Consider the following 26,530-nt stretch of genomic DNA (forward strand, 5'->3'; position numbering starts at 1 on the left):
AGTATTTTCACTAAAGTGGGTTCGCCATCTAGCGGATTACTCTCACAAATCCATTCTTTTCCCGCGTTTTTTTTTTTTTTTAAGTTTTATTCTGTCAAATATCTCTTTCCGTTTTAAAAACAAACAAACTCAATTAAAGATAAAATGTTCGTTGTAAAGAACAAAAGCAACACGTGTTACCTGCGATAAATATGATTATACAACCCAACAATTAGCCAGTTGAATGCGCACTTGGTTGAAAACAAGCGAGGCACTAAAGACACGATTGTGCGCGACTAAACTCGTGAACGCAATACATTGTTACGCGAACACCACTAAAAAAAAATGTGTGTGAAAACTATGCTGGAAAGTTTATATGTATATAGACGAGTTTTTTTTTGTTTCGCTGAAACCAAAAGACGCCTTCATTTATCTCGCAAATTCTTATCAAAACGCCCATCGTCAAGTTGTATATCAGAGCAACTACTATAACTTAGCGCCCTCTATACGTATTATAATACTGTATTTCCTTTCAATGCGGAGAAACTTAAACAAATTGTCTTTTGGTGAGTAAAGTGGTTTAACTTTCAATGCCAAAAAAACATAGTATAGGAACTGGAAAGCCGACTTCAGTAGACACATTTTACTTAAATTATTATCACTAGTTGTGTGTTTTTAGAATCTATTTTAAAACAGCAGCTTACTTCGGGAGGGCTCTGATGGTTTCATAAGCAATTTAACACTCCTACAAAAAGTGGGGCCTAATAGGCCCCAGAGCAACTTGAAAGGTTATTAATATTCTAATAATTTTGTATTTAAATGAAATTGCCATTTAAATCCATTAATGAATGGATTAACGAGATTCCCACTGTACCTATCTACTATCTAGCGAAACCACAGCCAGGGGAACGGGCTTGGAGAAATCAGGACTAGAAACGTCTTTTCGTAGGAGTGTTAAAAATGTATTATTCGATAGATTGTTCAGGCAGAGTATTCATGATGAAACTTTGTAGGATGGACGGCAACTGCTTGTTGTAGAGACACAAGTGTAGTGGACGACGTTTCGAAAGTCTTCCGTTGTATGTTTCATATTTCTACCAATTAATCCAGTTTTGTCTCCTTATCCCACTAAGTAATTCCGCAATGTTTCGTACAAGTAATCCAGTTATGTTTCTTAATCATAACAAGTAATCTGATTTTTATCCTCTGATTCTTCCAAGTATTTCTAGATGTTTGTTCGTGTGTGCACGCGTGCGTGTGTGTTGTTTTGCAGGATGCAAGAAATGAAACTCTTCTCTGTCTATTTTCTAGTTCAAATACAGTAAATGAGGCTATAGTGTATACCTGTATAGTGTGGTATGCTAATTAATTTAAGATGTTTTCTCAGCCTCCAGTGAAGGACGGAAACATGAAACGTAAAACCACAAATGTATTATTGTTATACACGTGTATGTAATCTTTCGTTGTGTTTATTACATTAAAAATTGTCTAGTCTGTGACACAATCAGAAATTTGAAAATCATGTTGAAAACACGACGTGACAGTTTGAAAGAGGGAGTATAGTAAGGAATTAGCTACGTAAGCCTGCAGACATACCACCAGAGGGCAAATAACTTAAAATAACTTTTTGAAGAGCATTTTGTTTTATTGTACTTTACTAAATGTTTTTTTTTTTTAATCCCACCGATGGATCAACGGTAGATTTATGAACTTACAATGCCAATGTCCAGATGGCCTGGCATGGCCAAGCGTGTTAAGGTGTGCGACTCGTAATCTGAGGGTCGCGGGTTCGCATCCCCATCGCGCCAAACATGCTCGCCCTTTCAGCCGTGGGGACGCTATAATGTGACGGTCAATCTCACTATTCGTTGGTAAAGAGTAGCTCAAGAGTTGGCGGTGGGTGATGATGACTAGCTGCCTTCCATCTAGTCTTACACTGCTAAATTAAGGACGGCTAGCACAGATAGCCCTCAAGTAGCTTTGTGCGAAATTCAAAAACAAACAAACCAATGTCCAGGGTTCGATTCCTCGGCGTGGACAGTGTTCAGATAGCTAATTATGTGGTTTTGCGCTAAATCAAACAAACATGAACTCCAAACAGCAGATTTATTGATGGCATAAAACTTTGCATCTAGAAACAAACATGTTTATGAGCACAAGACCTCACTCGTCCATTGTAATTCTTGATACTTTACTAAAGAAGGGTATTCGATAAACTACAGTCCGGCATAGCCAAGTGGTTAAGGCACTCGATTCATAATCAGAGGGTTGTAGGTTCGAATCCCAGTCACACTAACCATGCCCGCCCTTTCAGCCATGGGGGCGTTATAATGTTACTATTCGTTGGTAAAATAGTAGCCCAAGAGTTGGTGGTGATGACTAGTTGCCTTCCCTCTGGTCCTACACAGCTAAATTAGGGACGGCTAGCGCAGATCGCTCTCGAGTAGCTTTACGCGAAAATCAAACCCTAAAATAATGTTATAAAAAAAATTAAAACTGACGTCGGTTGACGTTAAATTACGCTTGGCAAATAGCGTTCTATTTATTTATAAAAAAAATTGCGGTACAGGCATTCTTTACGTATGCTCTATACATGTTGTGCCATACCCATGCGGTAAGTATCCAAATAAAACTTTCCGTTTGTCTGTACACTCATCTTCTCATAAACGAGTCAACCGACTGAGATCAAACTTGGCATGCTAATTTAGTAGTTCAAAAGCAAATTAAATTAATTTTAAACTTTTCTATATATTATTAAAAAATATAGAATAACATTACATCATTCCTGCAGTAGTTATTGCAAATAGCTGAGTTTGAACAAAAATTATACCACAACAAAATTTTACAAGTCGGAAACTGTGAGTAAAATTTTCATCATTTTAGCTTGTTTCTCATAATAACTTAAATATACAGTAATAAAATATTCAGCTATGACGTGGATGATAAAGATATTGCTGCTATTCCTTAGGCTTCTGAATCTCTCTTTATTCATACCATTTAACTTCCTATTTATACTAGGGTTAGAATTAGCGCTTAAGCCTGCAGTAGAGAAATATTTCATAACTGAAACACTTTTTGTGATATGTTTAATTCTTGATTTACAATATGGTTCTTCTTAAAAGCAGAATTTGAAACTATTATTAAATTTCATGCATTAAATGTAACATATACCGACAGTAGAAATCTTGACTACATCTCTTCTGTAAAAGTGGCTTCTGTGAACGAATGTTGCAACTGTTTTGCCATTTCCGCCTAGTTTCTTGACTCGATAGTTACACTTTATCTGTATTGCAACAATTGTCTTTGAGAATGAGCGCTCCTGAAAATCCTTATGAAGAATTTGCTTATTTTTAGCAAAGTTGCTCCTGTTTCTCTCGTTTTCAAGAGAAATAAAGGCGAAGTAGTGTAATCTCTTTAGAATAACTTGCAAACCTTTTAAGGAAAGACATTTAAAGTGAACTAACTACAAGAGTTTCGAAACGAAAACCCATTGTAGGCTGGAAGTTTACTTTTACTTGTAGACGTGACAGATCTGTCGGACTTTCACCAAGGGCAGAGTTGGGTATGCAATTTACAGATCAAACAAATACACTCTACTTACATAAGATATTGTTGGTTATCCCATGTTACTAACATAAAATATTGTTATTTAGTCAGTGTTACTGACATAAAGTATTGTTATTTAGTCAGTGTTACTAACATAAAGTATTGTTATTTAGTCAGTGTTACTAACATAAAGTATTGTCATTTAGTCAGTGTTACTGACATAAAGTATTGTTATTTACAGAAGAAAAACGAGTTAAAGATTTTATTTGGATCTCCTTTACACACTCAACATTTCTGTCAACTATTACACACTCAACATTTCTGTCAACTATTACACACTCAACATTTCTGTCATCTATTACACACTCAACATTTCTGTCATCTATTACACACTCAACATTTCTGTCAACTATTACACACTCAACATTTCTGTCAACTATTACACACTCATCATTTCTGTCATCTATTACACACTCAACATTTCTGTCAACTATTGCACACTCAACATTTCTGTCAACTATTGCACACTCAACATTTCTGTCATCTATTACACACTCAACATTTCTGTCATCTATTACACACTCAACATTTCTGTCATCTATTACACACAACATTTCTGTCATCTATTACACACTCAATATTTTGTCGGCTATTACACACTCATCATTTCTGTCATCTATTACGCACTCAATATTTCTGTCAACTATTGCGCACTCAATATTTCTGTCATCTATTGCGCACTCAACATTTCTGTCATCTATTGCGCACTCAACGTTTTCTTTGTCGTCTGTTACACACTCAACGTTTTCTGTCATCTATTACGCACTCAACATTTCTGTCGTCTATTACACACTCAACGTTTCTGTCAACTATTACGCACTCGTCATTTCTGTCGTCTATTACGCACTCAATATTTCTGTCAACTATTGCACACTCAACGTTTCTGTCAACTATTGCACTCAACGTTTTCTGTCGTCTATTGCACACTCAATATTTCTGTCGTCTATTGCACTCAACATTTCTGTCGGCTATTGCACACTCAACATTTCTGTCGTCTATTGCGCATCAATATTTCTGTCGTCTATTGCACACTCAATATTTCTGTCAACTATTGCACACTCAACATTTCTGTCGTCTATTACACTCAATGTTTCTGTCATCTATTGCACACTCAACATTTCTGTCGGCTATTGCGCACTCAACGTTTTCTGTCGGCTATTGCGCACTCATTATTTCTGTCGTCTATTACGCACTCAATATTTCTGTCATCTATTACACACTCAACGTTTCTGTCAACTATTGCGCACTCAATATTTCTGTCGTCTATTACGCACTCATCGTTTCTGTCGTCTATTACGCACTCAACATTTCTGTCAACTATTACGCACTCAATATTTCTGTCAACTATTACACACTCAACATTTCTGTCGTCTATTACGCACACAACATTTTCTGTCGTCTATTACACACTCAACGTTTCTGTCAACTATTGCGCACTCGTCGTTTCTGTCGTCTATTGCGCACTCAACGTTTTCTGTCATCTATTGCGCACTCAACGTTTTCTGTCAACTATTGCGCACTCAACGTTTTCTGTCGTCTATTGCACACTCAACATTTCTGTCGTCTATTACACACTCAACATTTCTGTCGTCTATTGCACACACAATATTTCTGTCGTCTATTGCACACTCAACGTTTCTGTCAACTATTGCACACTCATCGTTTCTGTCGTCTATTACGCACTCAACGTTTCTGTCAACTATTGCACACTCAACGTTTCTGTCGTCTATTGCGCACTCAACGTTTTCTGTCGTCTATTACGCACTCAACGTTTCTGTCGTCTATTGCACACTCAACGTTTCTGTCGTCTATTACACACAATATTTCTGTCGTCTATTACGCACTCAACATTTCTGTCAACTATTACGCACTCAACATTTCTGTCATCTATTACGCACAACATATTTCTGTCATCTATTACACACTCAACATTTCTGTCAACTATTACACACTCAACATTTCTGTCAACTATTACGCACTCAATATTTCTGTCAACTATTACACACTCAACATTTCTGTCAACTATTACACACTCAACATTTCTGTCAACTATTACACACTCAATATTTCTGTCATCTATTACACACTCATCATTTCTGTCATCTATTACACACTCAACATTTCTGTCAACTATTACGCACTCAATATTTCTGTCAACTATTACACACTCAATATTTCTGTCAACTATTACACACTCAACATTTCTGTCATCTATTACACACTCAACATTTCTGTCATCTATTACACACTCAACATTTCTGTCATCTATTACACACTCAACATTTCTGTCAACTATTCTAGACATTAATAAGTTTTTAAAAACTAGTTTCCTGTGTTACAGATAAATACGTAACTAAATTAATAAATCGTACTTGTGATAAGCACGTGAGAAAGACAACAAAAAACTACATGACCTACATAAATCTGTGTACTTTGAACTTGCGTCTTCACCAGACGACATTCTCTGGTTGATCAATTGTGAAATTGTTTACGAAAGACTTTATTAAACCAGTGCATGTTTACTGTCAGAAATTAATAAAGTAAATTTCGTCTTCTTTTAGATAACGTTATTATATAAATAAATATTTTAATAAAGGTTAAAGGTACATGTAATAAATCGTTTAGCGCAGTTAAACGTTAAAGTAGATGTACGCACCGCCCTAACACTTTGTCAATTTTAAATAACTACATTGTTATCACGAAGGCATGATTAAGGGTCTTATTAGCCCTAGGCTTTCCAACTTACAGAGGTCCCCTCGAGACAGAACCTGTATGTGAAATACATTTATAGTCATAGCTTGAGGCCCCCTAATTAGTGTGAGGTCCTGGGTAAGTCCATGCCTTAATCCTGGCTTGGCTATCACATTCACTTGCTCGGGGCTACAATGGAACAATGGAATTAAAATTCACTATGCTCGCTCATGAAAATCACTGAATAATTAACTGAAAGCCAGTCAACATTGTTGAAGACTGAGCGCGGCCTACTCGTTCACGTGCCTGGCTGGGGTTCTCGCCCCAGTCCGCTGAAACTGTAGCGGATTGAAGAAATCAACCCAGTTGCAACACCTGTACTCACCGTCGTGTTAGTTGTTCCTACACTTTTATATAAGATCTCTTGTAAGAAACTCTTTTTAATTTGAAAATTAAAAAAAGAAAAATTATTCGGAAAATACGTAAGCCTGTTAAAACGATGAGTGTTTGGATTTCAGTACACTGGAGCCAAGGTCTTTCGCTTCGTGCTATGACTTTTAGTCGCGGCATATTGGCTGATAGAGTGGCTCTGAGTGATTCAAGTACAAACCTTTAGTTCATATATCCACCATCTCTCTTTTTTTTTTTTTTTCTTTTGGCTGATTTGAGATATAATCGCAGTTTTGGGCTCAGGAAGCCAAATCCCTTACATCGATTACACTTGTTTATTTTTGAATTAAACACAAAGCTACACAATGGGCTATCTGTGCTATGCCCACCACCAGTATCGAAACCCGGTTTTTAGCGTTGTAAGTCCGCAAACATACCGCTGAGCCACTGGGGCATCGATAACACTATGTAACACAAATTTTGTTCCTGGATAGTATGCGTTATTTCTTTATTTGCTTATTTTGTAAAAGTACATAAAATGGCCGTTATTCCCTTCAAACTTTGCTTTTGTGACCTGGATAATGAAATTCAGAAACCAACCTATTTTCTATGTAAAAACAGGCAAATTTGCACATTTTCATTTACGTAAGGTCTGAATAAAACAACATATGAATCAAGATTTACATGTATTTATATTAAAGTTATACAAAAATGTTTAGAGGTGAGTAGGTTTGTTTGTTTTTTAGATTTGCGACTGTAACCGTAAATCACTTTTACGTATCAGCCCCCAAATATAGTCTCACATCATGTTTTCGTTATACGCTCCCAGATCACAAAAGCAAAGTTTGAAGAGAAAAATAGGTCTTTTCCATTTACTTTAGGTATAAGTAATTGGGAAATAACACTTTCTGCCCAGAAAAGTAAAAATTTCGTTACGTAGTGTTATCTGACCACGCCTAAAGAATTTCAGTAGTGGAGACTGTGTCCTTGTTACCAGACTTTAGCTGCTGGCATACACTAGTGTTTCATTTATTTGTCCATTTAGTACCCCTAGTGGTGGAGAAATAATTAAGTCACAAGTGTATCTATAGTAAAGCGATTAAACTGGCTGTTTTGACATGTGATTGAAAGTATAGGGTGATCAGTTTTCATACCAAAAGGGCGTGTTTGGTTCTATCACGTGACACACTATTATACCATAGTGAAAAATGGGGATATCACATTCTAATCTTCTGGTTGTTGTTTGTGTATACGTAATTTTATTATTATATACAAGACACTGAAAATAAACTTGTTGATTTACGTCTGTTCTTTACGTTCTTTCGTGGTATAAGGACGTAGTTGATACGTTTGCTATTCTCGTCCGGTCAGTCAGCTGCAACTTTAGGTACTTAGAAGTTAAAATCCGGAGTTTGATTCTTCGCAATGGGCAAAACCCAGGAGGTCCGTTAGAGGCTTCGCGTTGAAAGACAAAATAAAAGCACGCACGTGTCTTCTATTACCAGGAGCTTCGTGGACGATACATTGATAAGGAGTTTTCTTTCTGAATTCAATAATATAGTGTTTAGTTGTTTTGAATTTCGAGCAAAGCTACACGAGAGATATACGCGTTACCCGTTACTAATTTGGTAAGGCCATACTGGGCCTGTAGGGTTTGCCACTTCTTTAAGTAAAATATGTACCTCAAACGGATCAGAATCAATGTATCACAAACGGAAATCTCCTAATTTCTCATCTTTCATGGGAACACACACAGAGTTGAAACGTGCACATTACAGCGTAATGTCAAATCGCGAGCAAAGACTAACACAAAGTGGAAAAGACAACAGGAAGTAGGGGAGAAGCAGATGATGGAAGACAAAATAGAATAAACGCGCCTTTTCCTATCATTAATTTCAAGTCAAAGTTGCGACCAGCAAGCTTGGGTTTCGAGCAAAATCTTTTCAGTCGCTTAGACGTCTGAATCGTTTGTTGTTGTTTTTCAATTTCGCGCAAAGCCATACGAGGGCTATCTTCGCTAACCGTCCCTAATTTAGCAGTGTAAGACGGGAGGGAGGGCACCTAGTTATCACCACCCACTGCTATCTCTTGGACTTCTCTTTTACCAACGAATAGTGGGATTGACCGTGCCATTATAACGCCCCCACGGCTGAAAGGGCGAACATGTTTGGTATGACGGGAATTCGAATCTGCGACTCTCGGATTACGAGTCGAGAGCCCTAACCACCTGACCATGCTGGGCCTCGACTAAATGGTCAAAGTAAATAATTTAATAAAGATTATTTGTTGTTGTTTTTTTAATTTCGCGCAAAGCTACTCGAGAGCTATCTGCGCTAGCCGTCCTTAATTTAGCACTATAAGACCAGAGGGAAGGCAGCTAGTCATCACCGCCAGCTCTTGGGCTACTCTTTTACCAACGAATAGTGGGATTGACCGTCAAATTATAACGCCCCCACAGCTGAATGGGCGAGCATGTTTTTGGTGCGACCGGGATTCGAACCCGCGACCCTCGTATTACGAGTCGAACGCCTTAACACGCTTGGCCATGCCGGGTCATTTAATAAAGAAAGACACAAACTGGCTCAGTTAACCAATTCGTTCCCTATCCAATTGTGAAGTAATATTTAGAACAATATAAGGTATTAAACACGTATAACAGATTAGATTTACCAACATTATGCATTAGTGACCTGTAATTTAAACTTTTTCTTCACTGGGGCAGCATGTGACATATCCCAGATAAATCTATTTTTCTTGTACATTAAAGGACCTTTTTAGGATAACTCTGGAAGGGATGTTATTCTTAATTTATTGTGTAACATTTTACTGTGTTTCTTTTTATAATGTTTTGGATTTTAGCTGCACAGTTTTAAAACTACAAAACAAAAAAGGCTGTTTATAATTTCATTCAAAAATTCTTTGTTTTGTAACGTCGCATTCATTCACCTTGTATTAACACTCAAGGTAAGTAATAAACAGCAGACTTGTGTAACTTGATCTCCAATAGTTGATAACATTTAGATGGTGGGTGCGAGGACGTTGGACTCTTTGTTTTGTAACGTCGTATTCATACACCTTGTAGTAACAGTAAAGATAGAAGTCTTTGTTTTGTAACCCTCAGACAGCCTATTGCGGAGGTTTGCACCTAATGACAAAATCACAACGTGTAACTTCACGAAGTAGCCTATATCTGATACGAGTTTTCTGGCCTTACTGTTATTTCTATGATTCCTCTCGCCTTATCCGTGACGTTTTGGTAGGTTAATAAGAATTTGAATTTGTCAGTCAGAAGATCTTTAGGTCACCTTTCCAAACAGACACCATTTTTTTTGCATTGTTTAGGTACTTTAATGCATCAAAATTTATCATCCAGCAGATTTAAAGGGTAAGTCGCGGGTCAAGGCTACGCCTATTAAAAAGTTGGTAGAAAATTAAAACATACGGCTAAACACTTTCACGTTGCTGTTTGTTTCCTGGGGTCTCGCCTTAAGCCTATCCATAATTAATGTGACTTGCGTAACAAAATCTTTCGGGTGGCCTTGATCTAAAAGGCATCAGGCTTATCGCGTGCAAATACAGTTGAAATTTAAATGTATTGGCGTCTGTTACATCACGTTCGTATCAGATCTGGTAATTTGTCATTTCTGCCAACGAGTCCAACCTCCTCGTGCCCGCCATCTCTAAACGTTATCAACCATTGGAGATCAAGTTACACAAGTCTGCTGTTTATTACTTACTTGATTCTAAGAAAGTTTTTGAGCGCGTCATGGGCTACTGACCACCGCCGTTCACTTCCAACACACCAACGTTAAGTTATAAAATTTGTTGGCTATCTCCTCATCTGGGATTACGTCCAACGTGGCTAGTTTAGAAGCTACAACATCATAAGGTGGATTTTATCAAGTAAACCTATTCGAAGTTCTGTTTATGTTTCGTGCCACAGAATATAATATTATTTTCGTGTGTATTTTAGTGTCGCAAATTTCTACCTTAATCTCTCCAGATTTGGAAAAATAATTTCGGAATTGTTAGGTTTTTTGTTTTTTTTTTAATCTAAAGGTGGAAACACTGTATAATTAATTTTTGATTGTCTCAGTTGGGTTGAGAATTGGTGGTCAACCAAGTGACTTCCCCATCCTCTTTCCAAATAGTGGACTCTTTTATTTACTGTTTTGAATTTCGCGCTAAACTGCACGAGGGTTATCTACGCTAGTCGCTCTTAATTTAACAGGGAAGGCAACTAGTCATCACCACCAACCGTCAGCTTTTGGGTCACTTCTTTTACTAACGAATAGCGGGATTCACCGTCATATTATAAACCCCCCACGAATGGAAGGGCGAGCATGTTTGGTGAGGCGAGGATTGAAACCTTCTAACCTAAAATTACGCCTCGACCATCCTAACCACCTGGCCATGCCGGACCGGCAATAATGGAATAAATAATGTTTAAAGTGTTATGTTTCAAAAGTAACTCAAAATCCGCCAGGGATCCGTCAGCTGGGAGAGGAACTGGAATCTCTCCCCCTATAAATTAAGCACCGACTTTCTTTAACTGGTTAATTTTTATATAATGATATTTATATTGTTTTGATTTCTCAATCATAATGGTAATAACATTATTCTTTTGTCATCAGGATAGAAATAATGTACTTGTTACTCTGTTCGCTGTGGGACCCGGCATGGCCAGGTGGTTATGACGTTCGACTCTTAATCCGAGGGTCGCTGGTTCGAATCCCCATCACACCAAACATGCTCGCCCTTTCAGCCGTAGGGGCGTTCGTTATAATACGGTCAATCCCACTATTCGTTGGTAAAAGAGTAGCCCAAGAGTTGGCGGTGGGTGGTGATGACTAGTTGCTTTCCATCTAGTCTTACACTGCTAAGTTAGGGACGGCTAGTGCAGATAGCCCTCGTGTAGCTTTGCGCGAAATTAAAAACAAACAAACAAACTGTCCGCTGTTTCTAATTGTCGGTATTTAGGTTCTTTGGCTGACCTGGGAGTGTCAGGTACAATCTTGGCTTCTTTCTCACGGATTTATGGTGTTATTAATAATTTTATGTTTGGGGCAATTGTTAAGTGTTGATATGAATTAAAAACCCCGATCAGGGCCATGTTCATCTATGTTCTACTGTTCACCAAGTACACTGGGACACGCTCGCTGCATAAATAGTCCATATCTCAATGTTTTTCATGTTGTTGGCTTATATTTTGTGTATTTACCCAATTATCCTTTTAATACACTATATGATAAACAATAAAGTAATGAGATATGTAGGTCTAGCTACAGATGGCATATTAATAAACTTACAGTACGTACTTAAAGGTGAGAAGTACTTAGGATCATTTTAAGCAAGTATGATATAGTGATCTGAAAGCGATCTTAGAGTACGTGAATGATCTATTTAGAAGTCTGTCATGGAGTGGTTGGATGTTTGATATGAATTTCGCGCAAAGTTACACGGGGGCTATCTGCGCCGGTCATTCTTAATTTTGAAATGCAATCGAATTACTAGAGGCAAGGCCCAACGACACACTTTGTTAACTTTTGGGCTACACTTATCAGAACTAACGATTTGACTTCACTGTCATTCTTATAACGCACACACGGCACCAAGATACGGAGAGCGACTTTATATTTTGGTGGTAACGGACCGAAATCACGAAACATCGAATAAATTCGGCACACTAATCACTGGACTGTGCTCTGTCCATCAGAAATGGACTTGCCACAGAGGGATATTCCCCGACGGGCTCAATCTAAGCGAAGTCAGAAATTCGTAAAATTGTAAATTAAAAGTTACGTCTGAACCGTAACCCTTTGTGACCAAGGCGATCTCAGCGAAGGAAAGGAGTGGTGGCAGCTGGCAGTTAATACTATGGATGAGTCAGCGATATCTTAGTTCTCCACCACTATGGCCTGGTGGTTAAGGTGTTATACTCGTAATCCGAGGGTTGCGGATTCGAATCCCCGTCACATCAAACATGCTTGCCCCTTTTAGCCGTAGGTACGTTATAATGTGACGGTCAATCCCACTATTCATTGATAAAAGAGTAGTCTAAGAGCTGGCAGTGGGTTGTGATGACTAGCTGCCTTCCCTCTAGTCTCACACTGCTAAATTAAGGACGGCTAGCGCAAATAGCTCTCGTGTAGCTTTGCGCGAAATTTCGAAACAAACCAAAGGAATAAGAGGTACTTATTTCAGGTGTCTTGATTTATTTATACGTAAAATTGTGTCATTGGCTTTTCACAGCTGCAGATACTGGAAACGTTGTTGTGTCAAATAAGACGTATCTAATGTTGAACTATGAAACTCCAAAATAACTTCCAAACCAAGGCAAGTCGTCACAGTTTTTAAGTATGTCATAGTATATCATTATAGGAAACTCAATTCTCATTCTCTGTATCCTTAAACGTACCGACTAATCGTAAAAATTACCAAATCTGTATCAGATCTTGATCACAGAGACCTCTGGATCTGCTAAAATGATTATGCAGTGTACTCTTTTTAAAATCTCGATTTTGAGTGGCGACGTTGTCTGTGTGGTCGGTCATTTCCGCCACAGCAAGAGAAGTTGTCCGGGTAAAAAAAGATATGCCGAGAGGCACAGCCGTTCTGTACCTCACGCTGGGAAACTTTATCCCTGTGAAATCATAGAATAGGGAAATAAATTTTATTATAAACGTATGCATTAATAATACGGGTATAATAAATATTTTGTGTGTGAAAAGTCTCTGATAAAGTATCACTATTTTTTTATTCCGCTGACGAAGAGATACGATGTCCTCGAATCAAAAGTAACTTGGAAAATTATACCATTTACCCAATCACGACTGTAGCCCACTTATACATATAAATTTCAAATTTTAATGAAAATAATTATTCAAACGTTATTTCAACAATGTGTAACTCAAAACTCTTTTGAGAGTTGATATCGTATAATAACATTCGTTGATTATGATTCGTAAGAGGACGAGAGAGTAAATGTCGAACTTTTTCACGGCGGCTTCAGACGAGTCTCGTCCGTAAACATTGTACTTAACGATATTTTTAGAAATTTTCTGCCCAACCTAAGGCATAGAATTATATTTGTCTAATTGTTATCACCCCTTGATAATATAATTATCTTTGGTTTGGTCTTGTTTCGTACGTGAGGTTAAAATTGTTTATTTGTTTTAAATTTCGCGCAAAGTTACACGAGGGTTACCTGCGCTGGCCGTCCCTAATTTAGCAGTGTAAGACTAGAGAGAAGGCAGCTAGTCATCACCACCCACTGCCAGCTCTTGGGCTACTCTTTTAACAACGAATAGTGGGATTGACCGTCACTTTCTAACGCACCCACGGCTGAAAGGGCGAGCATGTTTGGTGGAGGTTAAAACAGAAAGGATGGGTTAGGTTGCTATTAGAAGTATGTTATTATTGACAATACTATCTTACTCAGAACGTAAAAACTTCACTAGCCAAGTCCTTCTTTAGACTTATAGATCATTTTATTCAAATATGCAAATATTTATAGGTTGCAACTATACTTTCGGATTCTTTAAGCCTAATATACTGGCGAACTTTCAGAATATGCCGCATTTGGTGAAACAGTTTTTACTGCTAAAATCCAATAGTGATATACACGTATATAATATTTAGCACTAAACTTGCTTTCACATTAAGACTACTTGCACTGCGGCATATAAATAAACATAGAGTAATAAGTACAGACTTGGCACATATTTTCTCTATTTTCTTTCTTCTGAATCAACACTTCTAGAGTTTAAGAGGCCACCAACTTCACAGAAGTCTGGCTCTGAGTTTGGTCGCGATTTTTATCGAGACGCACGTGACCTCGGGTGAGAGTTAGTTACTGTTGCATTTATTAATGCTTCGCATGTGTTGTATTTCATAAAACATTCGTGTGAATACTTAACTACAACCCGTCATATACGTATGGATATACACAACATCTAGCGGTATCAGCTTTCATTACACGTCTCGTCTAACGAAGTCAAGAGGGCAGGGCAGCACGTGCGTCTGAGTATGCCTTGTAAACATTTGGTTGTGGACGAATGCACAATTAACATATGAAACCACGTGGCTGTGACTGTCTTTCAGATGTTTACCTTGCTGTTTATTTAATCGAGTAACGGTTGCGTTTCACCCCCTCTGTAGCTGTGTGGCTTTCTTCACCCCCCAACCCCATCATTGTAAGTTATAGCATGAAACCTATGTTTGACTTTCGTAGAATACTGACTACAGTTACGGCAAAGTGAGTTTATCAAATAATGTCCAAGCTGTCAGTGTCGTCTGTTAGGTTGTTTTGAAATTCCTACACGGTTAGCTATCTCTAATTTAGTAGTGGAAGACAAGAGGAGGGGGTTACCAAAGAATGGTGTGTTTTACTGTCATATCTCCCCTACGGCAGAAATGGCAAGCATGTTCGGTGTAGCTAGGATTCAAACCCGTGACCCTCAGATTTCGAGTCGAGCGCCACCTGTTTGTTTATTTATTGCTACACAAGCTTTATTATAGTTACACACACACATGTAGGTTCATCATTAGTTTTCTTTAACACATAACATCTGATACTTTGTGAAAGTAGGTTAATTATAACTGCAATAGGTCACATATAATTTAATTTAAAGTTGTGAAACTTGGCACGTGGTTCGTTCTTTACGTACCTTTACTTGATCTAGGTCAGGGTTCACAATTCATGAACAAATTAAAAGGCAGTACTTTGAAACGATATCCCAAGTAAGGCCCAGCATGGCCATGCGCTGAACTCGCAATCTGAGAGTCGTGGATTCGAATCCCCGTCACACCGCATACATTTGCCCTTTCAAATGTGTGGGCGTTGTAATGTGACGGTAAATCCTACCATTCGTTGGTAAAAGAGTAGTCCAAGAGTTAGAGAGGGGTGGTGTTGATTAGCTACCTTTCCTCTAACCTTACACTGCTAAATTAGGGGGGCGACTAGCGCTGATAGCCGTCGTGTAGCTTTGAGCGAAATTCAGTGAACAAACGCACGATATTCCCAAGTGAATCGTGAGTTTCAAATGTAATCTGTCAATAAACAAGACATGCACTCTACCCTTGTACTTACTTTTATGGACACTAGAGATGCTTTACAATTAAATGAGTTATCGCCGGTAATTATCTAAATAGATCAACAATTAGAAACTTAATATTTTGTTTTTTCAAAGACACTTTCGAGTTTAAGTGAACAATCAAGTTTCTGCAATCATTAGCCCAGTGTTAAGGGTGGTTGTGAACTTTTTCGAGAGTCATGTGACCTCTCTAAAAGTTTAAATTCCACTATTCGATTCGAATAACCTTATGGAATTGGTGGTGGCTGGATTGCCGGTGGCAAGTATTTGAGGTTTACAAACATGTTACAGAGTTTTGAACTTTCAATTATTAATAACCGTGTTTATAAAGTTGTAGCTATGTAGTGGGCAGAACGAGGGTGGGCGGCAAAATATGTCGCGCCGGCCTTGGCTGGTTTTCATAATAGTCTATCTCTTCAAAATGACGGGAAGCTAGTGCAGACTGTCGTCGAGAAACTCTACAAACAAATGCGACCTGTAGCGATTAGCTACTGTAGCGTTCACTATTATTTAACAATATATTTATGTTGTCCGGAGTGACTGACATATCTCTTGACCCCCTGCGGTGTTGGACGTTACCTAAAAGTTTCTAGTGGGAATCATCTGTGGCGAGTCTGACGCGGGGATCGAACTGCTAATTCTAGTGTTATAAACCACCATACTTCTAAGTGAGCTGAAAACACTAAGTGTTCGACTAGATATTCCACGACTCCACGTTAAACGTAGTTAGCACTGAACGCTCCTTTTAACGATGGATAGATTATGTTGTTTTTAATAATTCAATATGATCATAAATACAGTATTTCAATGTATTTCGTGGAATTCGTCGTGGGCCAGATCATGCTCTAATAACAATGGACAATTGCGGTTAATTTTAAAAAATCAACTTATTGTTTGTTTGTGTGTAATATTGCAGTGTACACACACATACATATATAAATATACATATATATAGTGAAATTAAATAATTTATATATAAATGAAGTTAAATGAACAAAGTCATGAGAAAGTTACTTCAAGAGGTAAGTTTTATTTTACCCCCAAATGGTAGTATCTCATATTTATTTATTTATTTTCTCTTTGTTTCCATATTTTTATGTTTATCTTTTTCTTATTCTAGCTTGGGAGAGCAGTTACCTTCCCACAACTGTCTGTAGGCAAAGAAGGGTGATATAGGGTAGGGACTTTGTGGGCTTGAGCATCCACATATCGTTCTCCTAATTTCTAAATTTCTCATGTGAAACTAGCGAATTGGAGGTTAAGGCAGTGTATCCCCACAGCAACGTGGGTCCTACTTTTATAGTTACCTCCTAAACCTAGGACACATTTTATAATCCCACGTTATGGCTCGTACCCTAGGATCCCCTTTAAAAAAAAAGTGCAGCATATTTTTACAAAAATATTAAAAAATTCATGTTAATGTGTTTTGGTTTATCACTTGAATATTTTATGGTTATAACATAAACACGAAATATTATCACTTATGTTTAGATTTTTTGTTTTTGTTTATCTATATTTTATGGATGATTTTAATGTTGTTAATTAAACGAGATGATGGTTTTCTACGTATTAAAGAAGTAAAATTATAAAACGAAAGTAATACTATAGATTACTCCTAGATGACGCCACTAATTATCGGAATTACTAGTGTAAAGTCACATTGGTCGTTGTTGTTTTAGCTTTTGTAAATCTAATTAGAATATTTTCGTTATATTTCAGGGAAACTCGACGTGGCTCAAAACATTTACTAATAATAACTCAAGACTGTGCGACTCAATTCCCGATAAAAAAAAAATCAACCGAACGACAGCTTTTGAGACTCGTCACTGAGATGCTGGTCTCCATTTTTATATATTTTCAGATGCACAAACGCCGTCGATGTTTTGTTTGATTTAAATATTTTGAATACTGTTTTCTTCAGGTAAAACTGAACTTCGCCCAAACGTGAAAAAAAAAAGACAGATACAACTTGCACGTTGTTTAAAACAACAATCATGTCTTTTCCGTCGTGAGTTTTATCAAGAATGAAACGGCAACCCGAAACTGAGGAGGAACTATGTTTGAGATATAATCTAGTTCTGCCAGAATTCTACGCCTACGAAACGCACGTGAAAGGGGAATCCAGCATCATTACTGGACCAACGTTTTCGAATGGTGAAGTAGGTGGGGGCGGCCAAAATCAATGACGTTTACATCATCCGAAGCCAACCAGCTCACTGCTGACGACAGCCAACAGTCTCCACCGAACAGCCAGTCGCGGCAGAAGGGAAACAGTTGTGGGTTAGGGTTAGCGCCGCTCAAGGTAACAGCTGCTGCTAATAGGCTTCCAGGGGACATTCTGGCGTTGGCGAAACGCGAGTCTGGACTGTCGCAGGAGTCAGATAAGGAAGAACGGGAAATAGGAAGCCCGCGGTCTAATCACGTGGACGAGAACGTCAGGGTTTCACAAGCTGAACTTGTCGTTGGCGCGCACGAAAAATGTGACCGATTTCAGGTTAACTATGTTGAAAGTGACATAAACGTGTCTCAAAATAAGAAAGTTTATAAATACAGTAATGATAACATCGAAGAAACTGCAGAACGAACAAAAGCTAATCAAAACGTAATAGCAACGAATACGAGCGTTCAGGAACTTCACGCCATCATTATCGAAAACGATGTCCAGCTACTGTCGTCGCACGTGAGTTCAAAATGTGCCGAAGCGACACCGTCAGACAATGAAAATGTCGGAATGGCTTCTCCTCGTAATGAGGAAGAAGGTTTGGGTCAGCTGGACACCACTGGCTCAGCTGATCTTCAAATGAACAGTGAGGAAAAGACCAGTGCAGACAAGGTTGAATGTGAATCCCATAAAGCTTCAGTAGCTAGTGACTTAGAGCGTCGTAATGAAAGAAAATGTGAAGGATATAACCACAATTATATTCAAAGTTTGAAACCTTTCAAATCCTCGTTGAAGAGAAGCTATACCCGGTCTAAAAGCAGAACTCTGCGAGTTACATTTAGTGAAACCATGACCGTATTTTCAGAAGAATTCTCTAGACCACAGGTGGTCGCTGTAAGGCCAACAGATTTAACCCTCAGCGAGGTATGTTCCAAGTACGAGCCCCCGCCTCAGTATCAAGACTTGTTAGATCTCAACCCCCCAACTGAATATCAAGATACAACTGATGACGTCACTTTTCCTCTGGAACGAGAGTTTGGCACGGTAACTGTAGAGACGGCCACAGAGGAAGGAGGTATTACTGAAGTAGCCGATGACATCTATGAGGTCAAAGTGAGGTTAAATAAAGGTAACACAACTGTGGACACTTGTGTTGCTGCTAATAAGTTATCAAGTGTCGACAAGGACAAATCTGTATACGTGGAAATAGAACCACTTTGTATCATTAAACCAGGCGAAGACACCCAAAGAGGACTTGAGTGTGAGACCTATCATGGAGAAGTAAAGGGAACTTGTGGATACTGGAACAGTTCAAAGAACACTGCTGTTTTAACACTGGATAACGAGAGTTCTGGCGACGGTATAAGCGTCTCGTTGGACACTACAACTGGAGAATGCGTGCCAGACGTATTGTCTGGAGCTATGGAGCTTGATGCTAAAATCCCCACTCTGGAAAAGCAGTCTTCTAGCCTCTCACCCCCACTGAAACAGTTCAGTGTGGACCTGGAGTATTCCGGGAAGGAAGACGAAGACTGGAAGGCAGAGCTTATTCCACGTAACTCTGTCCATGAGGCAGACAGTGACTCTAGCACATCCTCTCAAGAAACTATCATCATGATGACGTCAGAAGAGAGGAAACGCAACGAAGAACACATTCTGGAAAGTCTACGAAGGTACGAGAAGCTTCGTAGACGGATTTTAGGAGACCACGTAAGAGGAAACCTGAAAGAAGAATCAACTTATAATCCAGAAGGCAGCGAATATGATAGATTAACCGACTCTTCCCCATTTCTTTGCGACGAAAAACGAAATGGAAGGTTGAAAGAGCACTCTGAACTTCGATTGAATGGTATCCTTAGAACTAATTCTCAAATCCGAGAAACGATTGAAAGAAATGCTTTGCGCCGCAGTTTACAAAAGAAAACTAAAGCTCAGAAGAAATATGCGCCATCAGGTGGAGAAATAAATAAAGAGAAACCGAAATCGTCTCCCAAGTCAGATACCACATTGGTCGAAAAACTAAAATGGCTGACAAGTGAAATATCAGAGCAAGAAGGTGAGCTAGGGACTGACGCAAATAGTTTACAAAACGATTCTTGTAATATCGTTGAAAAATGTGATCATGAAACTATTAGCTTGGAAGGCGAGGAACCGGAAAACGGGAAGATGCGATGTGACCGATATTTGGGGCGATCAATTCCTGTCATACTTCGAAAAAAACGCCAGATTCACGGACAAAGGAATTTGGAGAAAAGACCATCATCGCTCGGGAGTGATTGGGAAGATCTTTGTAGTAGAGAAGAAAGATTAGCCACCATGATGATCCCCAGTGACCTACGGGATTGGAAGATTGATAACCAACCTCCAAAGAGTGGTTCCAGTACCCCTTATGGTAACGGAAATTCTCAACCTTTTACTTATGGAGGAGTGACTGATGATATCCGCAGCCTACATGCACCCTCTTTACGGCTGTCACATGGGGACCAAAGGGGTGTCCTCACTAGCAGTACGTCAGATGAGTTGGAACGATTTGTAAAAGAGGACTTAATGAGGATTGAGAGGATTCGTAAACGGTATAGTTTATCTGAAGATGACGCGGGTCTCACATTCGGGTTTTCTCGCAGACCATCAGTTAGGGGTATTCGGCCCCGATTCGGCTCAACAACCGAAATCATGAAACAGATGCAACTTCAACTTCGGCCGCCTACATTAATAAATACTAGGAACCACGTGACCTGGCCTCATGAGAATGTTACCAACGGAACTCGCTCACAACAACGAGATAAAAGTCGCAAACCAGCGCTGGTATTACCAGGAGTCACAGAAGAGAAAGGAGGAGTTAATGGACCAGACTTAATTCCCGAAATGCACCGGAGAAAGGTCTTACCAAAGCGTAGCAATACCAGTGACATTTTATCCCATTTACAGGCTCGAAACATGCAAGGGAGCAGCCTTGTTTATTTCAACAAAAATGGTCTTGTGTCACACAACAGAACAAATAAACGTGCAGAAGAAAAAGCCGTATATCATAGAAATGAACGCGGTGCCCCGGAGGGGGCTAGTTCCTCACCAAGGGCAGCTTCAGATTCAATGTTTTACAAAGAGCCCTCTTACGGTAAATCAGAACCCATTAAAGACACTGGAGTGATATATTACGCTATGAACGTGTGAACGGAAACAAATAAACTCCAGCTGATAGTTACGAGAAAAACTGTGATATAAAGAGGCATTATAATACTCACCACATTCATTCATCACAAAACTTCAGTAGTAAAAGTATTCGTTGGTTTCATTATTTCTAAAGTTGAGGCATTGGAACATCTACCAGTGTAATTCATCCCTAAAAAATCAGGCGTTGGAACATCTACCAGTGTAATTCATCCCTAAAAAATCAGGCGTTGAAACATCTACCAGTGTAATTCATCCCTAAAATATCAGGCGTTGAAACATCTACCAGTGTAATTCATCCCTAAAACATCAGGCGTTGAAACATCTACCAGTGTAATTCATCCCTAAAATATCAGGCGTTGAAACATCTACCAGTGTAATTCGTCCATGAAAATTCGAAGCTAGAATATGTATTTAAGAGCTGAAATGGATAACTGAAATCGAACACTGTGCATATAAAGTGTTATATACACACACACAGACAGACAGACAGAGAGCGATGGATAGACGTGTACATAGATAATATTATATATTGGTTGTATAAATACGGCTTTTTTAAATTTCGGTACCTATGTGTAGCACATACATTATGATTTATTGGTTTTATAACTTTAAAGGCTGTATTATAATTATGTATCAGTTTTAGTAAGTGAACTTCAGAGATAAAATACATAGAAAATTATCAAACGTAGGCCACGTGTGACTTAGAACGTTTACATGATTTATTATATGAGTATATAAATATTTTTTCACAATTCGTATTTTTGTCTCTTATCGCCGTTTCGTATATATGCATCTAATAACTAGTCCTTCAACATATATTTGTTTATATTAAAGTTTAAAGTAGTTTCACTATAAAAGAAAACTTTCTATATCTGCCTTACTTTCAGTTGTATACTAATTGAAGCGAACACAGAACGATTCTAGAAATATCTTGAAAGCTGTTCTGTAATATCTACATTACGTTAAAACAATCAGATAAAGTCCACTAAAAACTAGAGATGTTATTTTGAAAAAGTTTAAAGTTTTAGAAAAAAATATCCAATCTTAACGACATCAAGGAAGTTCGAAATTCATTTTAAGGTGTTATGTGTTATTCGTCTGATAATTAATATATTTTTATACATACTGAGGTGTAATTGTTGTGATGTGTCTGACTGAATGAGTAATAAGAATGGTGGTGAAATATAGTTTCAGTTTGTTTGTTTTTTTAATTTCGCGCGAAGCTACACGAGAGCTATCTGCATTAGCCGTCCCTAATTTAGCAGTGTAAGACTAGAGGGAAGGCAGCTAGTCATCACCACCCACCGCCAAATATTGGGCTTTTCTTTTACCAACGAATAGTGGGATTGACCGTCACATTATAACGCCCCCACGGTTAAAAGGGCGAGCATGTTTTTGGTGCGACGGGGATTCGAACCCGCGACCCTCAGATTACGAGTCGAACGCCTTAACCCACCTGGCCATGTCGGGCCTGTTTCAGTTACAATAATGTTGTGACGACCTCGAAGGCAAACGTGAACTTCGCACGAAAAATGATATTTTACATTCATATTTTGCCTAATTTGGTGACTTTTCGGTCATGATTTTGTTCCAGAAAGGTCCTTCTTTGAGAAATTAGACTTATTGCGCTAAATTCCGGGACTCAACTCCTCTCTGTGGACACAGAAAATAGTCCAATGTGATTTTGCTTTAAACCAAACAAATTGTTTTTTTGCCATCGGTGGAACAGTGGTACTACGCTAAAATCCGGGGTTCGATTCTTTGCGGTGGCTTTGCTCTAAAAACCTTCTAGCAACGTTAATGCAAAATCGGACAATCTTTCCCAAAATGGGTCCCATCTGGTCACCTTAACTGACTTCTCGATTGACAGCTCAGTGACGAAACTAAACATCTGTTAGTTAAGACTAATTAGTTAACATTAAACCTTCAGCAACGTCGGATAAATCACGTTAGGCTTAAGTAAAAATTAGAGAGATTTTACGGCGATATGTATTTTCCCTTAACTTTAATAGCGAATAAATATGTATTCGATAATATTTAACTAGCTTGTTGGATGAAGAAATACACGATTTATAACATCACGCAAGAGAGAATTTTCTGTTTTAGTTAACGAATTATTTTGTTGTGGTGTGTTTTGAATTTTCTGATCAGCTTATAAGTGTATATAATCAATATCGATATATATATATATATTTTTTATGTTTATTTTGCTGGACAATAAATTATATTTTTCAATTGTGGAACAATTTCATGTAATTATTACAGAAATATTTATCAATACAAATAAGCCCACGGTGGCTCAGCGATAAATGTAAGGGCTTTATAAGCCTAAAGATCGTCTTTAGGTAACTCACGGTAGGCAGAAGACAGCTAGATCATTACGTTGGTTTATCCTAGCAACAGTCAAATAAACAAATTCAGCAAATGTATGAATATTAAAAAGAAAACTACAGTAAATGTCCATTAATCGTTGTCTAAAGTGATAGATTTATTCTGATTATTTATGTGAGATGAGGTTCCCCGTTGGGACAGCGGTAAGTTGATGGACTTAAAATGTGCTAAAATCCGTGGTTTGATTCCCCGTGTGTCAAACAGCAGATAGCCTAACGTTGCTTCGCTCCAAAACTAACGGACTGACATGAAAAATTCGATAGGAATTTCTGTGTCGTATTTCCAACAAGTCTGAGTCGTGATGCTCAGAAACAGTCGACTGAGCTGAACCCGGTCCTATTTATTGTAATGAAATGAGGAAATGTTTGGTTTTATCGAAGAGTTTGAGATAACCTTTCAAGGTCTGTCGTTAGATTTCAACGTGCTGGATCCACGTGTACGTGAACGATTGGACACTCTATCTTTGATACTGAAATGTGGATCAGAGGTTTGATCCACGTGTATGTGAACGATTGGACACTCTCTTTATCTTTAACACTGAAATGTGGATCAGAGGTTTGATCCACGTGTATGTGAACGATTGGTCACCCTCTTTATCTTTAATACCGAAATGTGGATCAGAGGCTTGATCCACGTGTATGTGAACCATTGGACACTCTCTTTATCTTTAACACTGAAATGTGGATCAGAGGTTTGATCCACGTGTATGTGAACGATTGGTCACCCTCTTTATCTTTAATACTGAAATGTGGATCAGAGGCTTGATCCACGTGTATGTGAACCATTGGACACTCTCTTTATCTTTAATATTGAAATGTGGATCAGTGGTTTGATCCACGTGTATGTGAACGATTGGACACTCTCTTTATCTTTAATATTGAAATGTGGATCAGAGGTATGATCCACGTGTATGTGAACCATTGGACACTCTCTTTATCTTTATTACTGAAATGTGGATCAGAGGTTTGATCCACGTGTATGTGAACGATTGGACACTCTATCTTTGATACTGAAATGTGGATCAGAGGTTTGATCCACGTGTATGTGAACGATTGGACACTCTCTTTATCTTTATTACTGAAATGTGGATCAGAGGTTTGATCCACGTGTATGTGAACGATTGGACACTCTATCTTTGATACTGAAATGTGGATCAGAGGTTTGATCCACGTGTATGTGAACGATTGGACACTTTCTTTATCTTTATTACTGAAATGTGGATCAGAGGTTTGATCCACGTGTATGTGAACGATTGGACACTCTCTTTATCTTTAATACTGAAATGTGGATCAGAGGCTTGATCCACGTGTATGTGAACGATTGGACACTCTCTTTATCTTTAATACTGAAATGTGGATCAGAGGTTCGCACTCTTTCATAGAAGAAAAAATACCCCACTCTGCACTTTAAGGCTGTAGGTGCTTTATAAATGTGGCAGTCAGATCCTGACAAGGTTAATCCAAACGTAGGCAGGGGGTGTTATTGTCTAGCAACCTCTCTCTTTAGTTAATATGTTTAATATTAGAAATAATTAAGTGTGGGAAGTATTTGGATAAGTTTGAGAGAAAAACAAACGAAAAACAAAACTATTTATTTCTTTATTAAAGAGACAGATTAGTTTTCATGTTTTAATTTTTTTCCTAAATTCTGTAAAAGTAACGAAAATTAGTAATTACACAAAATGACTCGTGATGACAAGAAACCCACTTGAAGTAAAAATATATCTCCGGACGGCTGGTATGGGTATTAACACTTTTATTAATAAAGCAGAGAACAACGTTTCGGTTTTCTTAGGTCATCTTCAGGTTATTCTCCGTTTTATTAGTAACAGTGTTAACACCCATAACAGCCGTACTGACATATTTATGCGAATGACTGACCCATCAAAATCGTTTACAGAACGGGTTATAATAAGCACTATATTGTGTATTACATTAAATTATATGAACTATAAAAATGACTTTGAAAAACACAACATTATAGCTCATTACATATAAATATACCTTTATCTTAACTTCCTAATCAAATACAAAATACTGAAAACGCTAGTTTCTTGATTTATAAGTGACGCCTGTAAAAGTGTTTTTCCCGACATACACGTCGTTTGTTCTAACTTATTACCTGGATGTTTCCACTTCTTTACTTTCGCCATTTGGAAACTCTCTAAACAGAGGAATAAGGCTAAGAAACAACGTTTTAAATAACATGGATATTGGATAATAAAACTACCAAGGGTACAACACTCGGAAGCTAAAGAGAACTTTGGATGAGTCTTCTTTGTAGGACGATGTTTTATTCGTTTTGCTGTCGTTTGTTTACGAAAGTAAATACCAGGCAATAATACAAAAAATTAAAAAACGAAACACCATTAATAATAGAGTCTGCACAAGTTCCGAGTTCAGAAGTAGTTGGAAAAAATGACTCCACATTAGGGTTTTGTTGTTCCCGTTGTCACCCCCTTCGGGCGTCTTAAATTAGATAAATCTGTTGCAATGAGATTTCTTTAAGTACCTACCTTAGCATAAAACACAACTGCTTTGTGGAATATATGAAGTGTTTTCAATATATCCTTATATATATGTGTGTGTGTGTTTTCTCTTTTTATACTTTTTGGGCTATTCTTGATGGACAATCAAATGGTTTAGTCTCTTTAGAATTACACACAAAGCTACACGAGGGCTATCTGTGCTAGCTAACTTTAATTTAGCAATGGAAGGCTAGAGGGAACGCAGCTGGTCAGCAACACCCATTGTCAACTTTTGGGTTACTCTTTTATCAAGGAATCGTGAGACTGACCGTCATATATAATGCCCCTTCCCCACGACGATAAAAGGCGAACATGTTTAATAGGACGGGGTTTCGAGCCTGCTATCCTCAGATTACGAGTCAAGCGTCCCCTAACCACCAGGCATTGCAACATTTTTCTGAAAACTAGAAGTATCTCTAGCGAAATGTTGCTTCACGTTTTGTATATTTTTAGCCTGACATGGCCTGATGGTTGGGGAACTCGACTCGTAAACTACGGGTTCGAATCTCGTCACCGAAT

General features: G+C 38.2%; 1 protein-coding gene across 6 annotated transcripts in view; it reads left to right on the top strand.

The window, feature by feature from the left end:
• LOC143254273 (uncharacterized) overlaps positions 1–23,331 on the top strand; it is a 46,464-nt gene extending 23,133 nt beyond the window's left edge. For 3 of the 6 annotated variants that reach the window (XM_076509168.1, XM_076509167.1, XM_076509172.1), the window contains one exon: positions 17,481–23,331. In XM_076509168.1, coding sequence (XP_076365283.1) covers positions 17,944–21,093 — 3,150 coding nt within the window. In that variant the 5' untranslated portion in view covers positions 17,481–17,943 and the 3' untranslated portion in view covers positions 21,094–23,331. Of the gene's footprint in view, positions 1–10,047; positions 10,570–16,881; positions 16,939–17,480 lie in introns of those variants that run through there. The other 3 variants (XM_076509169.1, XM_076509171.1, XM_076509170.1) reach the window with 3 other exon arrangements.
• Positions 23,332–26,530: the final 3,199 nt, after the last annotated feature.

This window comes from Tachypleus tridentatus, chromosome 6 (assembly GCF_004210375.1).
Source record: "Tachypleus tridentatus isolate NWPU-2018 chromosome 6, ASM421037v1, whole genome shotgun sequence".
Lineage (NCBI taxonomy): Eukaryota > Metazoa > Arthropoda > Merostomata > Xiphosura > Limulidae > Tachypleus > Tachypleus tridentatus.